The sequence below is a fragment of the Ceratotherium simum genome, chromosome 6, assembly GCF_057802395.1.
Source record: "Ceratotherium simum simum isolate JZ-2026a chromosome 6, ASM5780239v1, whole genome shotgun sequence".
Lineage (NCBI taxonomy): Eukaryota > Metazoa > Chordata > Mammalia > Perissodactyla > Rhinocerotidae > Ceratotherium > Ceratotherium simum.
In genome coordinates, this window is record NC_141905.1 from 55,839,878 (window position 1) to 55,858,445 (window position 18,568).

General features: G+C 35.4%; 1 protein-coding gene across 2 annotated transcripts in view; it reads right to left on the reverse strand.

Moving 5' to 3' along the window:
* LOC101404357 (cytochrome P450 2C19-like) overlaps positions 1-17,798 on the reverse strand; it is a 36,958-nt gene extending 19,160 nt beyond the window's left edge. The window contains exons 1-5 of one of the 2 annotated variants that reach the window (XM_004427870.3): positions 17,631-17,798; positions 16,197-16,359; positions 15,878-16,027; positions 10,084-10,244; positions 8,704-8,880 (exon numbers count right to left, since the gene is read on the reverse strand). In XM_004427870.3, the coding sequence (XP_004427927.2) occupies positions 8,704-8,880; positions 10,084-10,244; positions 15,878-16,027; positions 16,197-16,359; positions 17,631-17,798 (819 nt within the window). The remainder of the gene's footprint in view (positions 1-8,703; positions 8,881-10,083; positions 10,245-15,877; positions 16,028-16,196; positions 16,360-17,630) is intronic. The other variant, XM_087432966.1, reaches the window with a different exon arrangement.
* Between the last annotated feature and the right edge of the window lie 770 nt (positions 17,799-18,568).

Genomic DNA, 18,568 nt, shown 5'->3' on the forward strand with positions numbered 1-18,568 from the left:
CATCTTCAGTTTCTTTCCTCAATGTCTTGTAGTTTTCAGAGTATAGTTCTTTCACTTCCTTGGTTAAGTTTGTTCCTAGATATTTTACTCTCTTTGTTGCAATTGTAAATGGAATTGTTTTCTTAATTGTTCTTTCTGATAGTTTGTTATTAGTTCATAAAAATGAAACAGATTTATATATATTAATTTTGTATCCTGAAACTTTACTGAATTCATTTATTAGTTTTAATAGTTTTTTGGTGGAGTTTTTAGAGTTTTCTGTATATAATATCATATCATCTGCAAATAGTGACAGCGTTACTTTTTCCTTTTCAAACCAAATGCATTTTATTTCTTTTTCTTGCCAAATTGCTCTGGCTCGGACTTCCAATACTATGCTGTATAAAATTGACATGAGTGGGCATCCTTGCCTTCTTCCTGATTTTAGAGGAAAGACTTTCACCTTTTCACCATTGTGTATGATATTAGCTGTGGGCTTGTCAGATACAGCCTTAATTATATTGAAGTATGCTTCCTCTATACCCACTTTATTGAGAGCTTTCATTATTAATGTGGTGTATCAAATTGATTGATTTGCAGATGTTGAATCATCCTTGCATCCTTGGAATAAATCCCGCTTGATCATGGTGTATGATCATTTTAATGTATTGTTGAATTTGGTGTGCTAAAAATTTGCTGAGGATTTTTGCATCTATATTCATCAATGAAATTGGCCTGTAATTTTCTTTTTTTGTAGTGTCTTTGTCTGGTATTGGTATTACTGTAATACTAGTCTCATAAAATGAATTTGGAAGTATTTCTTCCTCTTCGTTTTTTTTGAGGATAATTTGAGAAGGATAGGTATTACTTCTTGAACTGTTTGGTAGAATTCACCTGTGAAGCCATCTGGGCCTGGACTTTTATTTGTTGGGAATTATTTTGTTTACTGATTCAATTTCATTGCTAGTAATCAGTCTATTCAGATTTTCTATTTCTTCCTGATTTGGTCTTGGAAGATTGCTCATTTCTAGGAATTTATCCATTTCTTCTAGGTTGTCCAATTTGTTGGCATATAATTGTTTGTGGTAGTCTCTTACGATCCTTTGTATTTCTGTGATATGGGTTGTAACTTCTCCCCTTTCTTTTTTTATTTATATGGTCCCTCTCTCTTTTTTTCCTTATGAGTTTAGCATAAGGTTTATAAATTTTGCTTATTTTTTCAAGGATCAGCTCATAGTTTTATTGATGTTTTCCATTTTTTAGTCTCTATTTCATTTATTTCCTCTCTGATCTTCGTTATTTTCTTCCTTCTACTACCTTTGGACTTTGTTTATTCTTTTTTAGTTCCTTTAAGTGTAAGGTAGATCGTATATTTGAGATTTTTCTTATAACTTGAGGAAGGCCTGTAACATTATGAACTTCCCTCTTAGAACTGCTTTTGCTGCATCCTATAGGTTTTGGAAAGTTGTGTTTCCATTTTCATTTCTCTTAAGGTGTTTTTTGATTTCCTCTTTGATTTCATTGTTGATCCACTGGTTATTCAGTAGCATGTTGTTTAGTCTTCATGTTATTGCCCCCCACCTCCGTTTTCTTCTTGTAATTGATGTCTAGTTTCATACCATTGTGATCCGAAAAGGTGCTTGATACAATTTCAATCTGAAATTTGAGACTTGTTTTGTACCTTAATATTTGATCTATCTTGGAGAATGTTCCATGTGCACTTGAAAAGAATGTGTATTCTGCTGTTTTGGATGGAATATTCTGTACATACCTATTAAGTCTGTCTGGTCTAATGTGTTGTTTCCTTGTTGATTTTCCATCTGAATGATCTATCCATTGATGTAAGTGTGCTATTAAAATCTCCTACTATTATTGTATTAGTGTCAATTTCTCGCTTGCTTTATAAATTTAGGTGCTCCTATGTTGGATGCATAAATATTTACAAGTGTTATATTCTCTTCTTGGATTGATCCCTTTATTATTATGTCATACTCTTCTTTCTCTTTTGTTACAGTCTTTGTTTTAAATTCTATTTTCCCTGATATAAACATTGCAACCCCTGCTTTCTTTTCATTTCCATTTGCATGAAACGTCTTTTTCTACCACTTCACTTTCAGTCTGTGTTTGTTTTTAGATCTGAAGTGAGTCTCTTGTAGGTACCATATAGATGAGTCTTTTTTTTATCCATTCAGCCACCTGTGTCTTTTGATTGGAGCATTTAGTGCATTTACTTTTAAAGTAACTAATGATAGTTATGTACTTAAACTATTTTGTTAATTGTTTTCTGGCTGTTTTTGTAGTTCTTTGTTCCTTTCTTCTTTCTTTCCCTCTCTCTTGTGGGTTGATAACTTTCTTTAGATTCTTTAGTTATGTTTGGATTTCATTCTCTTTAGTTTTTTGTATCTATTATAAGTTTTTTTTTCTGGTTACCATGAGGTTCACCTATAACAACCTATATATGTATAGCTGTCTATTTTGAGCAGATATTTGCTTATGTTCAAATGCTTTCTAAAAGCTCTACATTTTTACTTTCCCTCTGCATTTTATGTTTTTGATGTCATATTTGACATCTTTTTATTTTTTGTATCCCTTAACTAATTATTGTAGAATAGTTGATTTTACTACTTTTGTCTTTTAACGTTCCTCCTATCTTTGTAAGTGTTTTTTTTTTTTTTCCTCCAAAGCCCCAGTAGATAGTTGTATGTCATAGCTGCACATTCTTCTAGTTGCTGTATGTGGGACGCGGTCTCAGCATGGCGGGACAAGTGGTGTGTCAGTGCGCACCCGGGATCCGAACCTGGGCCGCCAGCATCGGAGCATGCGCACTTAACCGCTAAGCCATGGGGCCGGCCCCTTTGTAAGTGTTTGATCCGTTACTTTTCCTATATATTTGCCTTTACCAGTGAGATTTTCTCTGTCATATATTGTCTTATTTCAAATTATGGCCTTTTATTTTTTCCTTAAAGAAGTTCCTTTAACCTTTCTTGTAAGGGCAGTCTAGTGGTGATGAATTCCTTTAGCTTTTGCTTGTCTGGGAATCTCTTTATATCTCCTTCAATTCTGAATGATAACCTTGTCAAGTAAAGTATTCTTGGTTCTAAGTTTTTCCCTTTCAGCATTTTGAATATGTCATGCCACTTCCTTTTGGCCTGTAAAATTTCTGCTGAAAAATCTGCTGACAGTCTTAGAGGGGTTTCCTTGTAGGTAACTAGCTGTTTTTCTCTTGCTGCTTTTAAGATCCTGTTTTTATATTTAACTTTTGACATTTTAATCATAATGGTATTGGTGTGGATCTCTTTGCATTCAACTTGTTTGGGACTCTCTCTGCTTCCTGGACATGGGTTTCTGTTTCCTTCGACAGGTTAGGTAAGTTTTTAGCTATTATTTCTTCAAATAAGTTTTTTACCATTTTCTCTCTTCTTCTTCTCCTGGGGCCCCTATAATGTCAATGTTAGCACACTTGTTGTTTTCCCACGGGCCCCTTAGATATTCTTATTTTTCTTAACTCTTTTTTCTCTTTAGTGTTCTGATTGGGTGATTTCCACTACCCAGTTTTCAAGGTCACTGACCCAGTCTTCTGTCTCATCTAGTCTACAGTGGATTCCATCTAGTGTATTTTTCATTTCAGTTTTTGTATTTTTCAGCTCTGATTGGTTCTTTCTTATATTTTCTCTCTCTTTATTGAAGCTCTCACTGTGTTCATACATTCTTCTCCCAAGTTCACTGAGCATTCTTATGACCATTACCTTGAATTCTTTATCAGGAAGTTTACTTATCTCCATTGTATTTAGTTCTTTTTCTGATATTTTGTCTTGTTCTTTCATTTGGGACATATTCCACTGTCTCCTCATTTTGCCTAATTCTCTGTGTTTGTTTCTATATATTACCTAAATCAGCTACCTCTCCCAGTCTTGAAGGAGTGGCCTTGTATAGGAGATTTCCTGTGGGAACCAGAAGTGCAGTCTTCCCTGGCCATCTGAGCCAGGCACTCAAGAGGTACCCCCTATCTGGGCTGTGTGAGCCCTCTTGCTGTTACTGAGCTGTGACTGTGGCATGCTGGTGTGAGGGGCTGGCTCCCAGCCTGCTGCAGGGTGCAGTCACAGTGCTTTGACAGGTGAGGCAGGCCCCTGGCCCAGTTTCTGGTTGCATCCACACCTGCTGCAGCAAGTCAGTGGGTGGGGCTGGTTCCAGGCCTCCGGCTGGGTGCATTTGTGACTGCTTTGTCACATTGGTTGATGGTGCTATTCCATGGCTGTTTGCTAGGTACCTCAGCAACTGTTGCAACATGTTGGTGGGCAGGACTGGCCCCTTTTCTGTCTGAGAGGCATGTCCGCGACTGCTTTAGTGATTTGGTAGGTGGGGTTTTCAGTGAAGTGCACCCAGTGGGACTAGGAGATTAGAGGAAGAATTCCAAAATGGCACCTACCAGTGCCAATATTAGCAAGGTATACTGAGATTGCAAAAATGGCTCCCGTTAGTGTCTCAGTCCTTCGAAGGAGTCTTGGAGGATTCACACTTCTCTGGTTGATGCTTTAAAGTCAGTAAATGAGTCTCCTTTACCTACATTCTATGGATTTTTCAGACTGGTGTATTTTGATGGTTTCCAGGTTGAATTAATCTGCACACAAGCACTTTAAGAGCACATTTTGCATTCCCTATATTTTATAATTTTCCTGGACATAATTCCCATTGATTTTTCAAAGCATGATTCTTGGGGGGCTTGTCTCTCCTGTGCAGGATCTAAAGGTTGTGGTGACTGATGGAGAGCTCAAATCTCTTGCTCCTCAGGGAAATGTTTCATACCTTTGAGATCTCTCCCGATTGTGGATTGCTGTGGCTGCAGTGTGGTTTTGCTTTGGTGAGCCCATGACTCTGCCTTTTTTACTTGTATTGATGCTGTCCTTTTATCATTTGTTATGGAGGCTCTGGTCATCCAATCTTCAGGTCTCCTTCAGAGTGAATTATTCCAAATGTATTTGTAGATTTGGTGTCTGTGGGAGGAGGTGAGTTCGGGATCTTCCTATGCCACCATCTTGAACTTCTTCCCATATATATAATCAAATTAAAATCAATTTTAGACCAAAAAGACATAGCTAAAACTATAATACTGTTAGAAGAAAACATAGGCATAAATCTTTGTGACCTTGTATTATGTAATTTTTCTTCGAATTACACCAAAAGCACGAGCAAAGAAAAAACAGATAAAGTGGACTTGATCAAAATAAGAAACTTTTCAGCTTCAAATGACAACATCACGAAATAAAAAGATAACCCACAGAAAAGGATAAAATATTGGCAAAATATCTGATAAGGGATTTCTATCTAGAATACATAAGAACCCTTACAACTCAACAATAAATAAAAATAAATAACCTTGGAATAAATGGGAAAATAATCTGAAAAGACATGACTCTAAAGGCTATATACAGATGGTCAATGAAAAGAAGCTCAACATCTTTATCCATCAGGAAAATGTGAATCAAAACTACAATGAGGGGCTTGCCTGGTTTCATAGCAGTTAAGTTCATGTGCTCTGTTTCAGTGGCCCAGGGCTTGTGGGTTTGGATCCCAGACCTGAACCTACATACCACTCATCAAGCCATGCTGTGGTGGCATCTAACATAAAAAATAGAAGAATATTGGCACAGATGTTAGCTCACTGACAATCTTCCTCAAGCAAAAAGAGGAAGATTGGCAACAGATGTTAACTCGGGGCCAATCTTCCTCAAACACACACACACAAATTACAGTGAAAGACCATTTCACACCTATTAGGATTGCTATAATCAAAACTGCAGATACTAACAAGTGTAGACGTGTATACGGAGAAATTGGAACCCTCATACACTACTAGTGGGAATATAAAATGGTGCAGCTCCTTTTCTGCTTGTGCTTTCTTCTAAGAGTTTTATAGTTTTAGCTCTTCAATTTAGATTTTTGATCCAGCCTCAGTTCCTCAAAAGGTTAAACATCGAGTTACAATATGACCAAGTATTCCTACTCCTAAGTATATATCTAAGAAAAATAAAAACATATGTGCACACAAAAACTTCTACACAAATACTTATAGAAGCATTATTCATAAATTCATAATAGCCAATAAATGGAAAAAGTGAAATATCCATCAATGAATGAAGGAATAAATAAAATGTTGTATACCCACATAATGGAATATTATTCATCCATAAATGGAATGAAGTCCTGATACATGCAGCAATGAAAAGAAACTTGAAAACATGCTAAGTGAAAGCAGTGCTTTCAGTTATGCTAAATGAAAAAAGCCAGTCACAGAAGACTACATGTTGTAAATTTGACTTATTTAAAATATGCAGAATAGGAAGATCTAACAGAGACAGAAATTAGATTAGTGGTTACCTAGGGCTGGCATGTTTGGGAAAAAAGGAAGAATGACTGTTAAAGAGTATGGAATTTGTTTTCAGAGTGATGAAAATGTTCTGAAATTGATTGTGAAGATGTTTTCAGAACTCTGTGAAAATACTAAAAACCATTAAATTGTGCACTTCAAGTGGGCAAGTGGTATGATATGTTAATGATATCTCAACAAGCTGTTACAAAAAATAAATTAATCTAGATCTTAAATACATTGTGAAGCCAGAGAAACAATAATATTTTTAAATATAGTATTCAGGAAATAACCATTTGAAATAGAAATACCAGAGATCTTAGAGCTCTCCCTGACCTGAGATTAATGAATAGGCTTCACAGCATCAGGGAATCCTCAGTAATTGTGTACAACATATGGTGAACGTATGTAGGTGCATTCTTCCGGTAAAGTGTCCACAAGTTTCGTCAGATTCTTAAATTAACAGAACCCCAAAAGAATAAGAATCTTTGCTCTAACAAAAGAGAAGGCAGAGAGTAGAAGTAATTTGCTTTTTCTCTCTTACAGTTTCTTAAATCATTTCATCTTCTGACTTCATTACATCTAGAACACATGCTTTGAAGGTCTACATCAAATTCTATGTGTAATTCTTTGAATATCATCTCTTTCAGCATCTTTGACTCGCTTCACATCTTGCCCTAATAACTTATTTTTCATATCTTTCCAGCGTTACAAAGTGGTTGAATAAAATAATCATGGCCTCAGGGGAAAGAATTTTCTTATCTAAATTTAGCCCTTTTCAAATTACTCTGGAGTCTACCTCACCTCACATCAATGAAAACCTTGTACCAACACAAGCGTTTTCATGGTATCTATAACCTTTTTTACTCAGTTTTTCAATTTCACCTTACCACTATTTAAATTCATCATTTAAATCTATGCCACTTTGGTTGAATTTCCCATAGGGACGTTTGGTCTCATCCCAGAAATTTCCTACACAAGCCCCTGTAATTTGGCTCCCATCCTTCCCTCTCTATTAAAACCACTCCGTACAGAACTCCTCTGACACAAAGTCTAATCAAATCCAAGGACCTTCCCAGGGACGGTATTATTTCCCAATTTTATCTGTTCCATTTCTTCTAAAATGTTGCTTTTGCTTTAACTTCCATGACACAGCCTAATCAATTCTCATCTTAGATCTCTGAGTATATGATAAGATGGATAACCTTGATTTTATTTGAGACTCCTTTGCACTTCTATGGCCCAGACTTCCATGAAGTCTAAATTTAAAGAAATGAAAAATCTCTAAGCTAGTCCTTGAGTTCCATTTTCATCATTTGGATCCCTCTACAGGATGTGCAAGATAATTTTTCCTAATTATTATATGAATTCCATTCTTGTTTTGGTTCATATTTCTTCCTGATCAAATCAAAAATTTCCCCCCAGCATTCATGCTTACTGATTATTTGACAAACACCAACTGCCCACTCTGTTCAAATTCACTTTCTGTTACATTCAATTAAGGCTTCTCTTTTCTATCTACCTAAGGTAAGCCTAAAGCAACCAGAAAGGTAAAAGGCATCATTCCATCGACACATCGCCATTGAGAACGTGCACAGAATAGGTTCTGCGTGTAACCATCCTATCCGCTTGGGAAAGCGTGTCGAGGGTGTAAGAGAAAGAGAGCATAATCAACAGACAGGGGTCTGGGTTCCGGTCCTTAGCCCTGTAAGACCTTCAGCAAGGCACTGAACATCGGTGCCTGGGTCTCGGCTTCCTCCTCTATACACTGGGATTAATGGCCCTGCCTTTCCCACCGGTTTGCCAGGAAGTAGGGGAAAGTCCTCTGAAAGAGGAAATGCAGGGTCCCGAGCAGGGGTGGTGGTCAGACACACACATCTGAACTTCTGCGTACACCATTCAACCTATCAGAAACTCTCTATCCTGTCCCTCATTGAAAATATTTCATGATCTAATCGAACCTCAGAACATACAGGAAGCCAACCTTGGTCAAGCCTTTCCTTCTCATTCTTCCATATGTTGCTGACTACAAATGATTATGTCCATCTTCATTTTATAGCTTAATGGTTTGTATTTTGTAGCTTTTTTGTAATTGTATCCATTTCACCTGAGTTGTACATTCTGTCCTTCCTCAAGTATGCTATTAGCACTTAAGAACAAGGTCCATGTATTCTAGTCATTTAATAATTCAATTTTAAATTTTCCATGATGTTTAGTGCAGATCCATACACATAGTAAGTAATTTAAGTGCTTTTCAAGCATTTTTTGCCTGACTATTTATACATCGCTGGTAGCTACAGAGTTAATAAACCCCAAAATGCACAAGCAGTCAAATAATTGAGCTGTTGTTACCATTTTACCTGTTCCATTTTGATCAGGAAACAATCAATGAAGTCCCGAGGATTGTTAATGTCTAGAGATTTTTGTTGTTCTTTTATTTTCTCCAAAAGATAACTTCTTATATAAGCAACATTTTTAAGTAATTTGTTATGACTCCCTGGGAAATAATCAATGAAAGCAGGAAAATTATTGCAGACCTGAAAGAGAAAAAAAAATCATTGATTAAATAAAAAAGACACAATGAAGGCAAATATATATATCATATGCCAAATCCTGGTTAGAAATTGTTACTATAAAAATGAATAAAATATGATGTCTACCTTGAGGGGGAAATTTTCACTGCACATATATGGTAATTATGCTTACAAAGATTTCAGGAAGAGAACTATGACGAGAGGATAAAGATGATAATCATTTCCTATGCTCATACATCACTTTTAAAAATAGAAAAAAAACAGGTTTATATCAGATCTTTAATTTTTTACATCTATTCTTTTCCAACCTGGAAATATAAGGTGGCATGAATTCCTATGATTCACATTATGAAGATGAGAACAGAAGTTAAGGGAGTTTGAGTAACCTGATAAAGAACATAACCTGGTCTCTGCTGATTCTCCTTTGCATCAAGCAGCCTCACAGACAGAATCAGTACTTTAGAATGGAGAAGGTCTTGAAACTACCTTGAAATACAATTGAGCATTTTATGGACAAAATAACTATGCACAAGAGAAGTTAAGTGACTTCTCTAAGATTATACAGTAATCTTGTAGACAGAATACTAGACATAAAGTTACACTCAGCATAGGGGGAAATTGTGTTTGCTTAGGGTTCATATACCATAAAACTCAATCATTTTGTCATTCCTAACCCAATTATCTTGTCAGCTAGGATCCCAACTGAAGCATCAAACATCCTCTCCTTGCTCAGAGTTTCTTAGCAGCATCTGTGCTCCTAAACATCCTCCCTCTTTGGTATGCTAAATTAGGATATTTCTGCCAAATAATGTGATGAGGAGGTGTCTAAGTTTGATTGGAGGGCAATCCTTGTGGGGAATGGAAGCCTTTCAACAAGGACCTGGATGTCCATTCAGTGCTGTGGTTGTACTTTTTGGTCAGTTATCAAAATAATTTATGGAAACTAGGCTTTGAAGTTTAGTGTAAAAACCACTGGACGGGGAGCAAATGGAGTTGAATTCAAGACCAGTATTTGGGCATTCATTTTCTTGTGCGTAAAATAAAGAGCTCAGCCATCTTTTCCAGAAGTTTACTCCATGACACTAAGCTCTGGGCAGGACTGTGATATTCAAACATTCACTTCACAGTTGGGTCCATAGAGAATTTTGGCCTTGTCAGAGAAAAGAGGATCAATGGTTACTCAGCATGAAAGAATCTTGGTCTCACCTGCACCCATGGGGAGCTCAGAATCTTGACGTTTACATTCAATAGTTCCAACAAGTTAAGAAAATTCTTATCTTTATAATCAAAACGATTCTGGAAAATAATGGAGCAGATCACATTGCAGGGAGCACAGCCCAGGATAAAAGTGGGATTGCAAGGTGAGGCTAAAGAATTGGAAACATTTAAAAAATAAAATTAAATTGTACATGTAAAAGTATTTGTCTTTGAGGTAACAGAAAAAAGTAATTTTAGAAACTTTACAGTAATATCTACCTAGATATTCCCTTAACAGGAAAAATTCATCATGCATAAAATCAAAATACGGCTTTTACGTTAAGCTTGAGTTAACTATTACCTCCAAAATAGTTTTATAATGATTTTCAGAATATTCATATGCACCACCTTTATTCACACCATTCTAACGTGAGATATCTCTTATTTTGGAGGGATATAGAGTACATTTAAAGAGGTCACTTTTTAAAATATTGAATGATTTATTAGTGCAAAATCACTTCTATCTTCAAAGCCTGTAAACAATCAAGGACTGATACAGGAATAAAAAATTGTTAGAGACTTAAACTTTTTATATTTAATGAATAGTTGAAATAATTGTTTGTAAAACAGCAGAAGGGAAGTCTAAAGAGACAGACATTATGGGTGAATTGCTGTATTTGAAGGAACCAATGTAAAAAAGGAGAATGCATCAATGATTTCTTGGAATAAACTAACATATGTGAACATAATACTCTCAAGAAACAGGAAAAATCTAAAACAAACAATTCTCCACTATACCTAAAAGAACTAGAAAAAGAACAAATGAAGCCCAAAGTCAATAGAAAGAAGGAAATAATAAAAATCAGAGCAGAAATAAATGAAATACAAAGTAAAAAAAAAAAAAAAAAACAATAAAAAATATCAATGAAACTAAGAGATGGTTATTTGAAAAGATAAACCAAATTGACAAACCCTTAGCCAGACTTACTAAGAGAAAAAGAGAGAAGACTCAAATAAATAAAATCAGAATAAAAGACAACAGGTTATACAGAAATACAAAGGATTTTAAGAGAATTCTATGAAAGCTATACACCAACAAACTGGATAACCTCGATGAAATGGATACATTCTGAGAATCATATGTCACAATACTGAATCAAGAAAAAATAGAGAATCTGAATAGACCAATCACAAGGAAAGAGACTGAAACTGTAATCAGAAACCTCTCAAAAAATAAAAGTCCAGGACCAGATGGCTTGTCTGGTGAATTTAATCAAATATTCAAAGATGACTTAATATCTATCTTTCTCAAACTCTTCCAAAAAATTGAAGAGGAGGGGAAGCTTCCTAACTCATTCTACATGGCCAACATTACCCTGATACCAAAACTATACAAGGACAACACACAAAAAAGAAAATTACAGGCCAGTATCACTGATGAACATAGATGCAAAAATCCTCAACAAAATATTAACAAATCAAAACAAGAATACATTAAAAGGATCATATACCATGGTCAAGTGGGATTTATTCCAGGGATGCAGTCATGGTTCAACATCCACAAATAAATCAATGTAATTTACCACTTTAACAAAATAATGAATAATAATTACATGAAAATCTCAATAGATGCAGAGAAAGCATTTGAGAAAACACAACATTCATTTGTGATAAAAATTCTCAATAAAAGGGGTATAGAAGTAAAGCACTTCAACAGAATAATGGCCATATATGACAAAATCACAGCCAACATCATCCTCAACAGTGAAAATCTGAAAGCTATTCCTCTGAGAATAGGAACAAGATAAAGATGCCCACTCTATACACTCTTATTCATCATAGTATTGGAAGTTGTAGCCAGAACAATCAGGGAAGAAAAAAAATAAAAGTGATCCAAATTGGAAAGGAAGAAGTAAAACTGTCACTATTTGCATATGACATGATTCTGTATATAGAAAACCCTAAATAATCCACCAAAATACTGTTATAAATAATCAACAAATAAAGTAGAGTTGCTGGGTACAAAATCAACATTCAAAAATCAGTTGTACTTCTGTACACTACTAATGAACTAGCTGAAAGAGAAATCAAGACTACAATCTCATTTACAATGGCAACAAACAGAATAAAATACCTAAGAATAAGTTTAACCAAGGAGGTGAAAGGCTATACACTGAAAAGTATAAGACATTATTGAAAGAAATCAAAGAAGATATAAAGAAGTGGACAGATATTCCATGCTCATGGATTGGAAGAATAAATATAGTTAAAATTTCTGTATTGCCTAAAGCAATCTACAGATTCAGGGCAATCCCAATCAGAATCCCAACGACATTCTTCATGGAAATACAACAAAGAATCTTAAAATTTATATAAAACAACAAAAGACCCCTAATAGCCAAAGTAATCCTGAGGAAAAAGAACAAAGTTGAAGGTATCACACTCCCTAACCTCAAAATATACTACAAAGTTGTAGTAATCAAAACAGCATGATACTGGCAGAAAAACAGACACACAGATCAATGGAACTGAATTGAGAACCCAGTAATAAACCCACACATTTATGGACAGCTAATTTTCAACAAAGGAGCCAAGAACACACAATGGAGAAAAGAAAATCTCTTCAATAAACAGTGTTGGGAAAACTGGACACCCATGTGCAAAAGAATAAAAGTAGACCATTATCTTACACTATACAAAAATTAACTCAAAATATATTAAAGACTTGAATATTAGACCTGAAACCATAAAACTCATAGAAGAAAATATAGGCAGTACACTCTGAAATCTGTCTTAGCAGTATCTTTTTGAACACCAAGTCTACTCAGGCAAGGGAAACAAAAGAAAAAATAAACAAATGGAACTACATCAGACTACAAAGCTTATGCATGGCAAAGGAAACCATCAACAAAACATAAAGACAAGCCACCAACTGGGAGAAAGTATGTGCAAATCAGACACCCGACACAGGGTTAATTTACAAAATATGTAAAGAACTCATACAACTCAACAACAAAAAAAATGATCAACCCAATCAAAATATGGGGGGAGGGAGAAGGGTGTAAGGGATAATTAGGCACATGTGTGTGGTGATGGATTGTAACTAGTATTTGGGTGGTGAACATGATGTAATCCATGCATAAATAGAAGTATAATGATGTACACCTGAAATTTATACAATGTTATATACCAATGTTACCGCAATAACCAAAAAAAAAGAAAAAAAAAAGAAAAACGTTCTGTCAAAACATAAAAAAAAAAAAAAAATGGGCAAAGAATATGAACAGACATTTTTCCAAAGAAGATATACAGATGGCCAACAGGCACATGAAAAGATGTTCAACATGACTACTTATTAGGGAAATGCAAATAAAAACTACAATGACTTACCACATCACACCTGTCAGAATGGCTATAATTAACAAGACAAGAAATAACAAATGTTGGAGAAGATGTGGAGAAAAGGGAACCCTCATACACTGCTAATGGGAATACAAATGGGTGCAGCCATTATGGAAAACAGTATGGAGATTTATCAAAAAATTAAAAAGAGAAATACCATATGATCCAGCTATTCCATGACTGAGTATTTATCCAAAGAACATGGAATCAACAATTCAGAGAGATTTATGCATCCCTATGTTCATTACAGCATTATTCACAATAGCCAAGATGTGGAAGCAACCCAAGTGCCCTTCAATGGATGATTGGATAAAGAAGATGTGGTATATATACACAATGGATTACTACTCAGCCATAAAAAAAGACAAAATCATGCCATTTGCAACAACACGCATAGACTTTGAGAGTATTATGCCAAACCAAATAAGTATATTCCATTTATGCTTAAGCATATTTCATTATGCATATCAAATAACGGTAAGAGAAAGACAAATACCATAGGATTTCACTCATATGTGGAAGATAAACAAACACGTAGATAAAGATAATAGATTAGTGGTTACCAAAGGGGCAGGGGTTGGGGGGAGGATGCAAGGGGTAAAGGGACACATATGTACAATGACAGATAACAGCTAGACTACTGGCGGTGAACACATCCATACAGAAACTGAAACATAATAATGTACACCCGAATTTCCACAATGTTTTAAGCCAATAAGACCTCAGTAAAATAATTAAAAAATAAGTAAAATAAAAGTAAAATGAGAAATTTTTATTTCAAACTGAATCCCAGGTAAGGCAAACAAAAAAGGTTAAACTGATAAATGGAGACTTTTATTTCTTCCTTTCATGTTTAGAAAACAAAAATAATTTTCTACATTAGGAAGTAAAGCCCACCATCTCCAATTACTCCCCAAATTTAATTTACTTGGACAAAACAGTCCTCTTGTGAACCTCTGAGTTATTGTTCTGCATAGTCATTAACAGAATAGTATAGTTTAATAAATTTTAAAATTTGACCATCATTTTATCAATTCTATTATTTTATAGGTAAAGAAATTAAAATAGAGGAAAGGTCTTCTTTTGGTGGAGGTCTGCAAAATGAAATTGTAATCAATTGATCAATAAACTTTATATGTAAAAAGCTCCCAAATTCTCTTCCATAGACTTAATTAAAGGTGACTTGAATCATAAAAGATGTGAAGAAACTCGAGGGCATTGAATGACAGGAAACCTGGTGAGTTACCTGCTTCTACACCAGGCTCCTTTACATATTCTAGGGTTCTAAACTTTCAAAAAAAGTTTTATTTTAGCTAAGGAGGTAGAGAGTAATTTGCAACACCTAGGGGATGTGTGTGTGTGAGAGAGAGATTCACAGGTAAAATCTGATTTGCAGTCTTTCCTTTCGCTTCATTTAGGAGATAAATTTTAAAATAGGTCAATTTGGAATCCAAGCAGAAAATCAGAATCATTGTGAAAATCACTTCATAGGTTACTAGAGCTGGTAGTGGGAGGTAAATAATTACCATTTAATTCTAATCCAAAATCCAATAAAGAGGGGGAAAAATGAGAAAAATTGAAAACAGAGCCAATTAGAGTTAGGGAGAGGGATTAATAATATTTCATGTCTAGTTAAATAAATCATTATACCACTTGGTATTTGTGTATTTTGCAGAATTATACTGTAGCGTATATATTCACAAAATATGTAACTCAATATAGTAAGTAGTAGGTGATACGAAATAATTCATGCTGATAGTTTTAAAATCATGCCTTGTTTACATGAAAATTATAATTGATGAGAATTCCACAGGATATAACAAAGCAATTTAAATGATATATTAAACTATAAACCATATATAGCATGATTACTGGTGGGAACTGTAGACAGAAATGTTGGAAAAACCCCTCAGACTTGTCAGTGAGGAGGACCATACAAATATAGTCCAATTAGGTGAGAGCACATGTCAGTTGGTTCAGCAACATAAGTGTGTGAAAGGTTATTTGCACTTGACAAGTGTTCCCTGGTGACATGTTCTGGAATAGATAACCCATGATGATGCTATTGGAAAAACAGTGCTTTTTAAATTAAAAAAAAAAATTAGACTTCTACTTTTACAATATAATGATTTGAAAATAAACAAAGAAAGCTGGAACAGAATAGGATTAAATGACCTTGAATACCACCACTGTATGCACAATCATGAGTGTACACACACAACAAGCAGACATACACAAAAGCTCCCTTGGTTCTCTGCTTTACACCCTCTCTCCTCCACCTGCAGGCTGGCAGCCACTGCCCATATGAAACATTTGACAGCCCTTGAAGAATTTTTAAGGACGTTATTAGAGAAGAGAGCAGTCTGTTAAGGTCAGAGTTACAGAGTACAGAATCACTCACCATTGGTTTTTCTCAACTCCTCCACAAGGCAGCGGGCTTCCTCTTGAACACGAGCTTCAATGCTCCTCTTCCCCATCCCGAAATTCCTCAGGGTCATGAGGCAAAAGCGCCGGATCTCCTTCCATCTCTTCCCATTGCTGAACACTATTCCTATCAGAGGGGAAACAGAAACTGGAAGGGAGGTTCTTGGCAAGGAAGAGGAAGCTGACACTTGGCAGCCTAGTGGATAGGCCAAGCTCTGCTGAGCAGATCCTTAAATTCATGTTTTCCATCCTCCCCACCCCCATTACCAATGCTGAACATGCACACACACACCTACCTTTTCCTTTACTAGTTCTTTCAAAAATTGGGAAATGGCCTCTTCCAGAAAACTCCTCTCCCAGGTCAATCAGGGCTTCCTTCACTGCTTCATATCCATGCAACACCACTGTGGGCTTCAAGCCCAAATACAGAGTGAACACTGGGCCATAGACTTTTGAGAGCTGGGAAATGGAAAGATCATGAAAATACTAGCAAAAGAAGTCACAATTTGGTCTATATTTTGTGCATGATTCAACTGATATTATCATCCTCTATTTTATATTTTTATTCTGCCATCTCAGCTTTAAATTCTTCTGAATTTTATTCATAAATATGATGATTATTATAGCTGCCACATATTGATGGCCTATGATGTGCCATGCAATGTCCTGTGCAATTGGTACACAGATTACATATAATTCTCACATCAACACATTGAGCAAGTTTATTTGCCCTGTTACACAAATAAAGAAACTGAAGTCAGAAAATTACAAATTCTTTTGCAGTGTACCATGGCTACTAAATAGAAGACCCAATTTGAAGTTATGTTTTGTCAGCATCTGATGCTTGAGCAATTTATCAGTCCCCAATGCCTCCCTGCTTTGGAAGAATATGAAGCTGATTGCTTCAGGATGACCTGTGGAACTCTTCCCATGGGAATTCTGATTTAGTAGCCTTGTAATGAATACTAGAAATCTGTGTTTTTAAAAATGAGCCCAGATGATTCTAAAACCTACTGCAGTGTGAAACCACTTGTATTACTAACACAGAAGGAGAGGAAGCATCACAGAGGCAATGCATGAACACGTAGCATCTCATGGAAGAACAATTTCTTCTATCCTGCAGCATTCATAAGGTACAGACAGCAGCTTTGTGCAGAATCCGAAAGGATTCTCTTACCACCTAATGGATCCTGAATGATTATTTCTTTCACTCAATTATGCTGATCCTGAGCCAGTAGCTATTTCTTTACATTAGACATAACTTGCTTCTTCAGAGAAGTTTAATTTTCATAACTAATGTGAAGAACATGCATAGTTCCTAAAGAATGTAACTTCTTGAATGAAATCGCTAATCATCTTTTTTCCCTTCTGGCAAAAAAATCTCAAAAAATGACTCTGAAACAATAAAGGGCAGCAGCACTCTAGACTTTTGCCACTATTATTTTGATCCTATTTTAGGATGACTTAAATATTTCTCTTCTCCAAAAAGGCATTACATCATTCCAATATCTGACAATTATAAACTAGAAAAAGCAATGGAAACATTAGAATTAAAAAAACATAAAAACAATAAAAAATTTTCTTTACAAAACATTGTATAGCAAATACAGTGAGTATTTTCTGTACAATGATGTAATTTAAACATTTGCCACCAGAATACATTTTATTTAAAAGAAAGATTCATTTACTTACTCTTTGCAAGCCACAGAAGGAGCATACAAGATACTTACATTGATTAAGGACTTGCTGATGTCGTTAACATCTAACTGCAGGATATTTCCAATAACAGGGAGAGGAGTGGGGCCAGGCGGGAGCTTCCCTTTCCTGGAGCTCTGTTTCCAGAGTGAAAGGAGAAGCAAACAGGAGAGACAGAGCACCAGGACCACAACTGGATCCATTGTCTCTTCTTACTTAGACAACTGTGAGCCTGATATCCAAAGTTTTTATAACTCCCTGTTGATTCAACATGTGCTTCTTTGATGTATAAAGTGACCAATCAGCTAAATCAACTGTAATCCCTTCAGATGGACTTTTGGCCCACTGATAAAGATAAAAATATAGTGTTCTTTAGCCTTGCTCTTCTTCTTTCCAATCTCTTATCCTTGAGATTCTGGTTTAGTTGGTCTGGTCTAGGTCTAGGAAGTGATAATTAGAAAACAAACAAAAATCATTAGGTGGCTTCAAGTGCAGCAGGATAAGGAACCACTGAAGTAAATGATTTGGTCCAAAATGTTGCCCAGCAATCTGGATTCTCAGACTGATGACCAGTTCAGAATTTATGACTTAAGGGGAAATCAGTGCATTCTATTTCGTATACATAAAAAATGTTTATTTTGTAATGTTTTATCAAACACTAAGATACTTTCTCCTTGAAAATGGAAAACTTTTAAATATTTTAATGTACAGTACTAACTATACAGCAGCCTAAATATAAAATTGCTAGAATAATTCACATCTTAAGTAACCATACATATATCAGGTAAATGGCTGAGTAAACATACGCACCTTTACCATTAAACCCTCTAGAAATCACAGAATAGTATATATTGATTGATTGATTGATTGAGGAAAATTAGCCCTGAGTTAACATCCATACCCAATCATCCTCTTTTTGCTGAGGAAGATTGACCCTGGGCTACCGTCTGTGGCCATCTTCCTCTGCTTTATA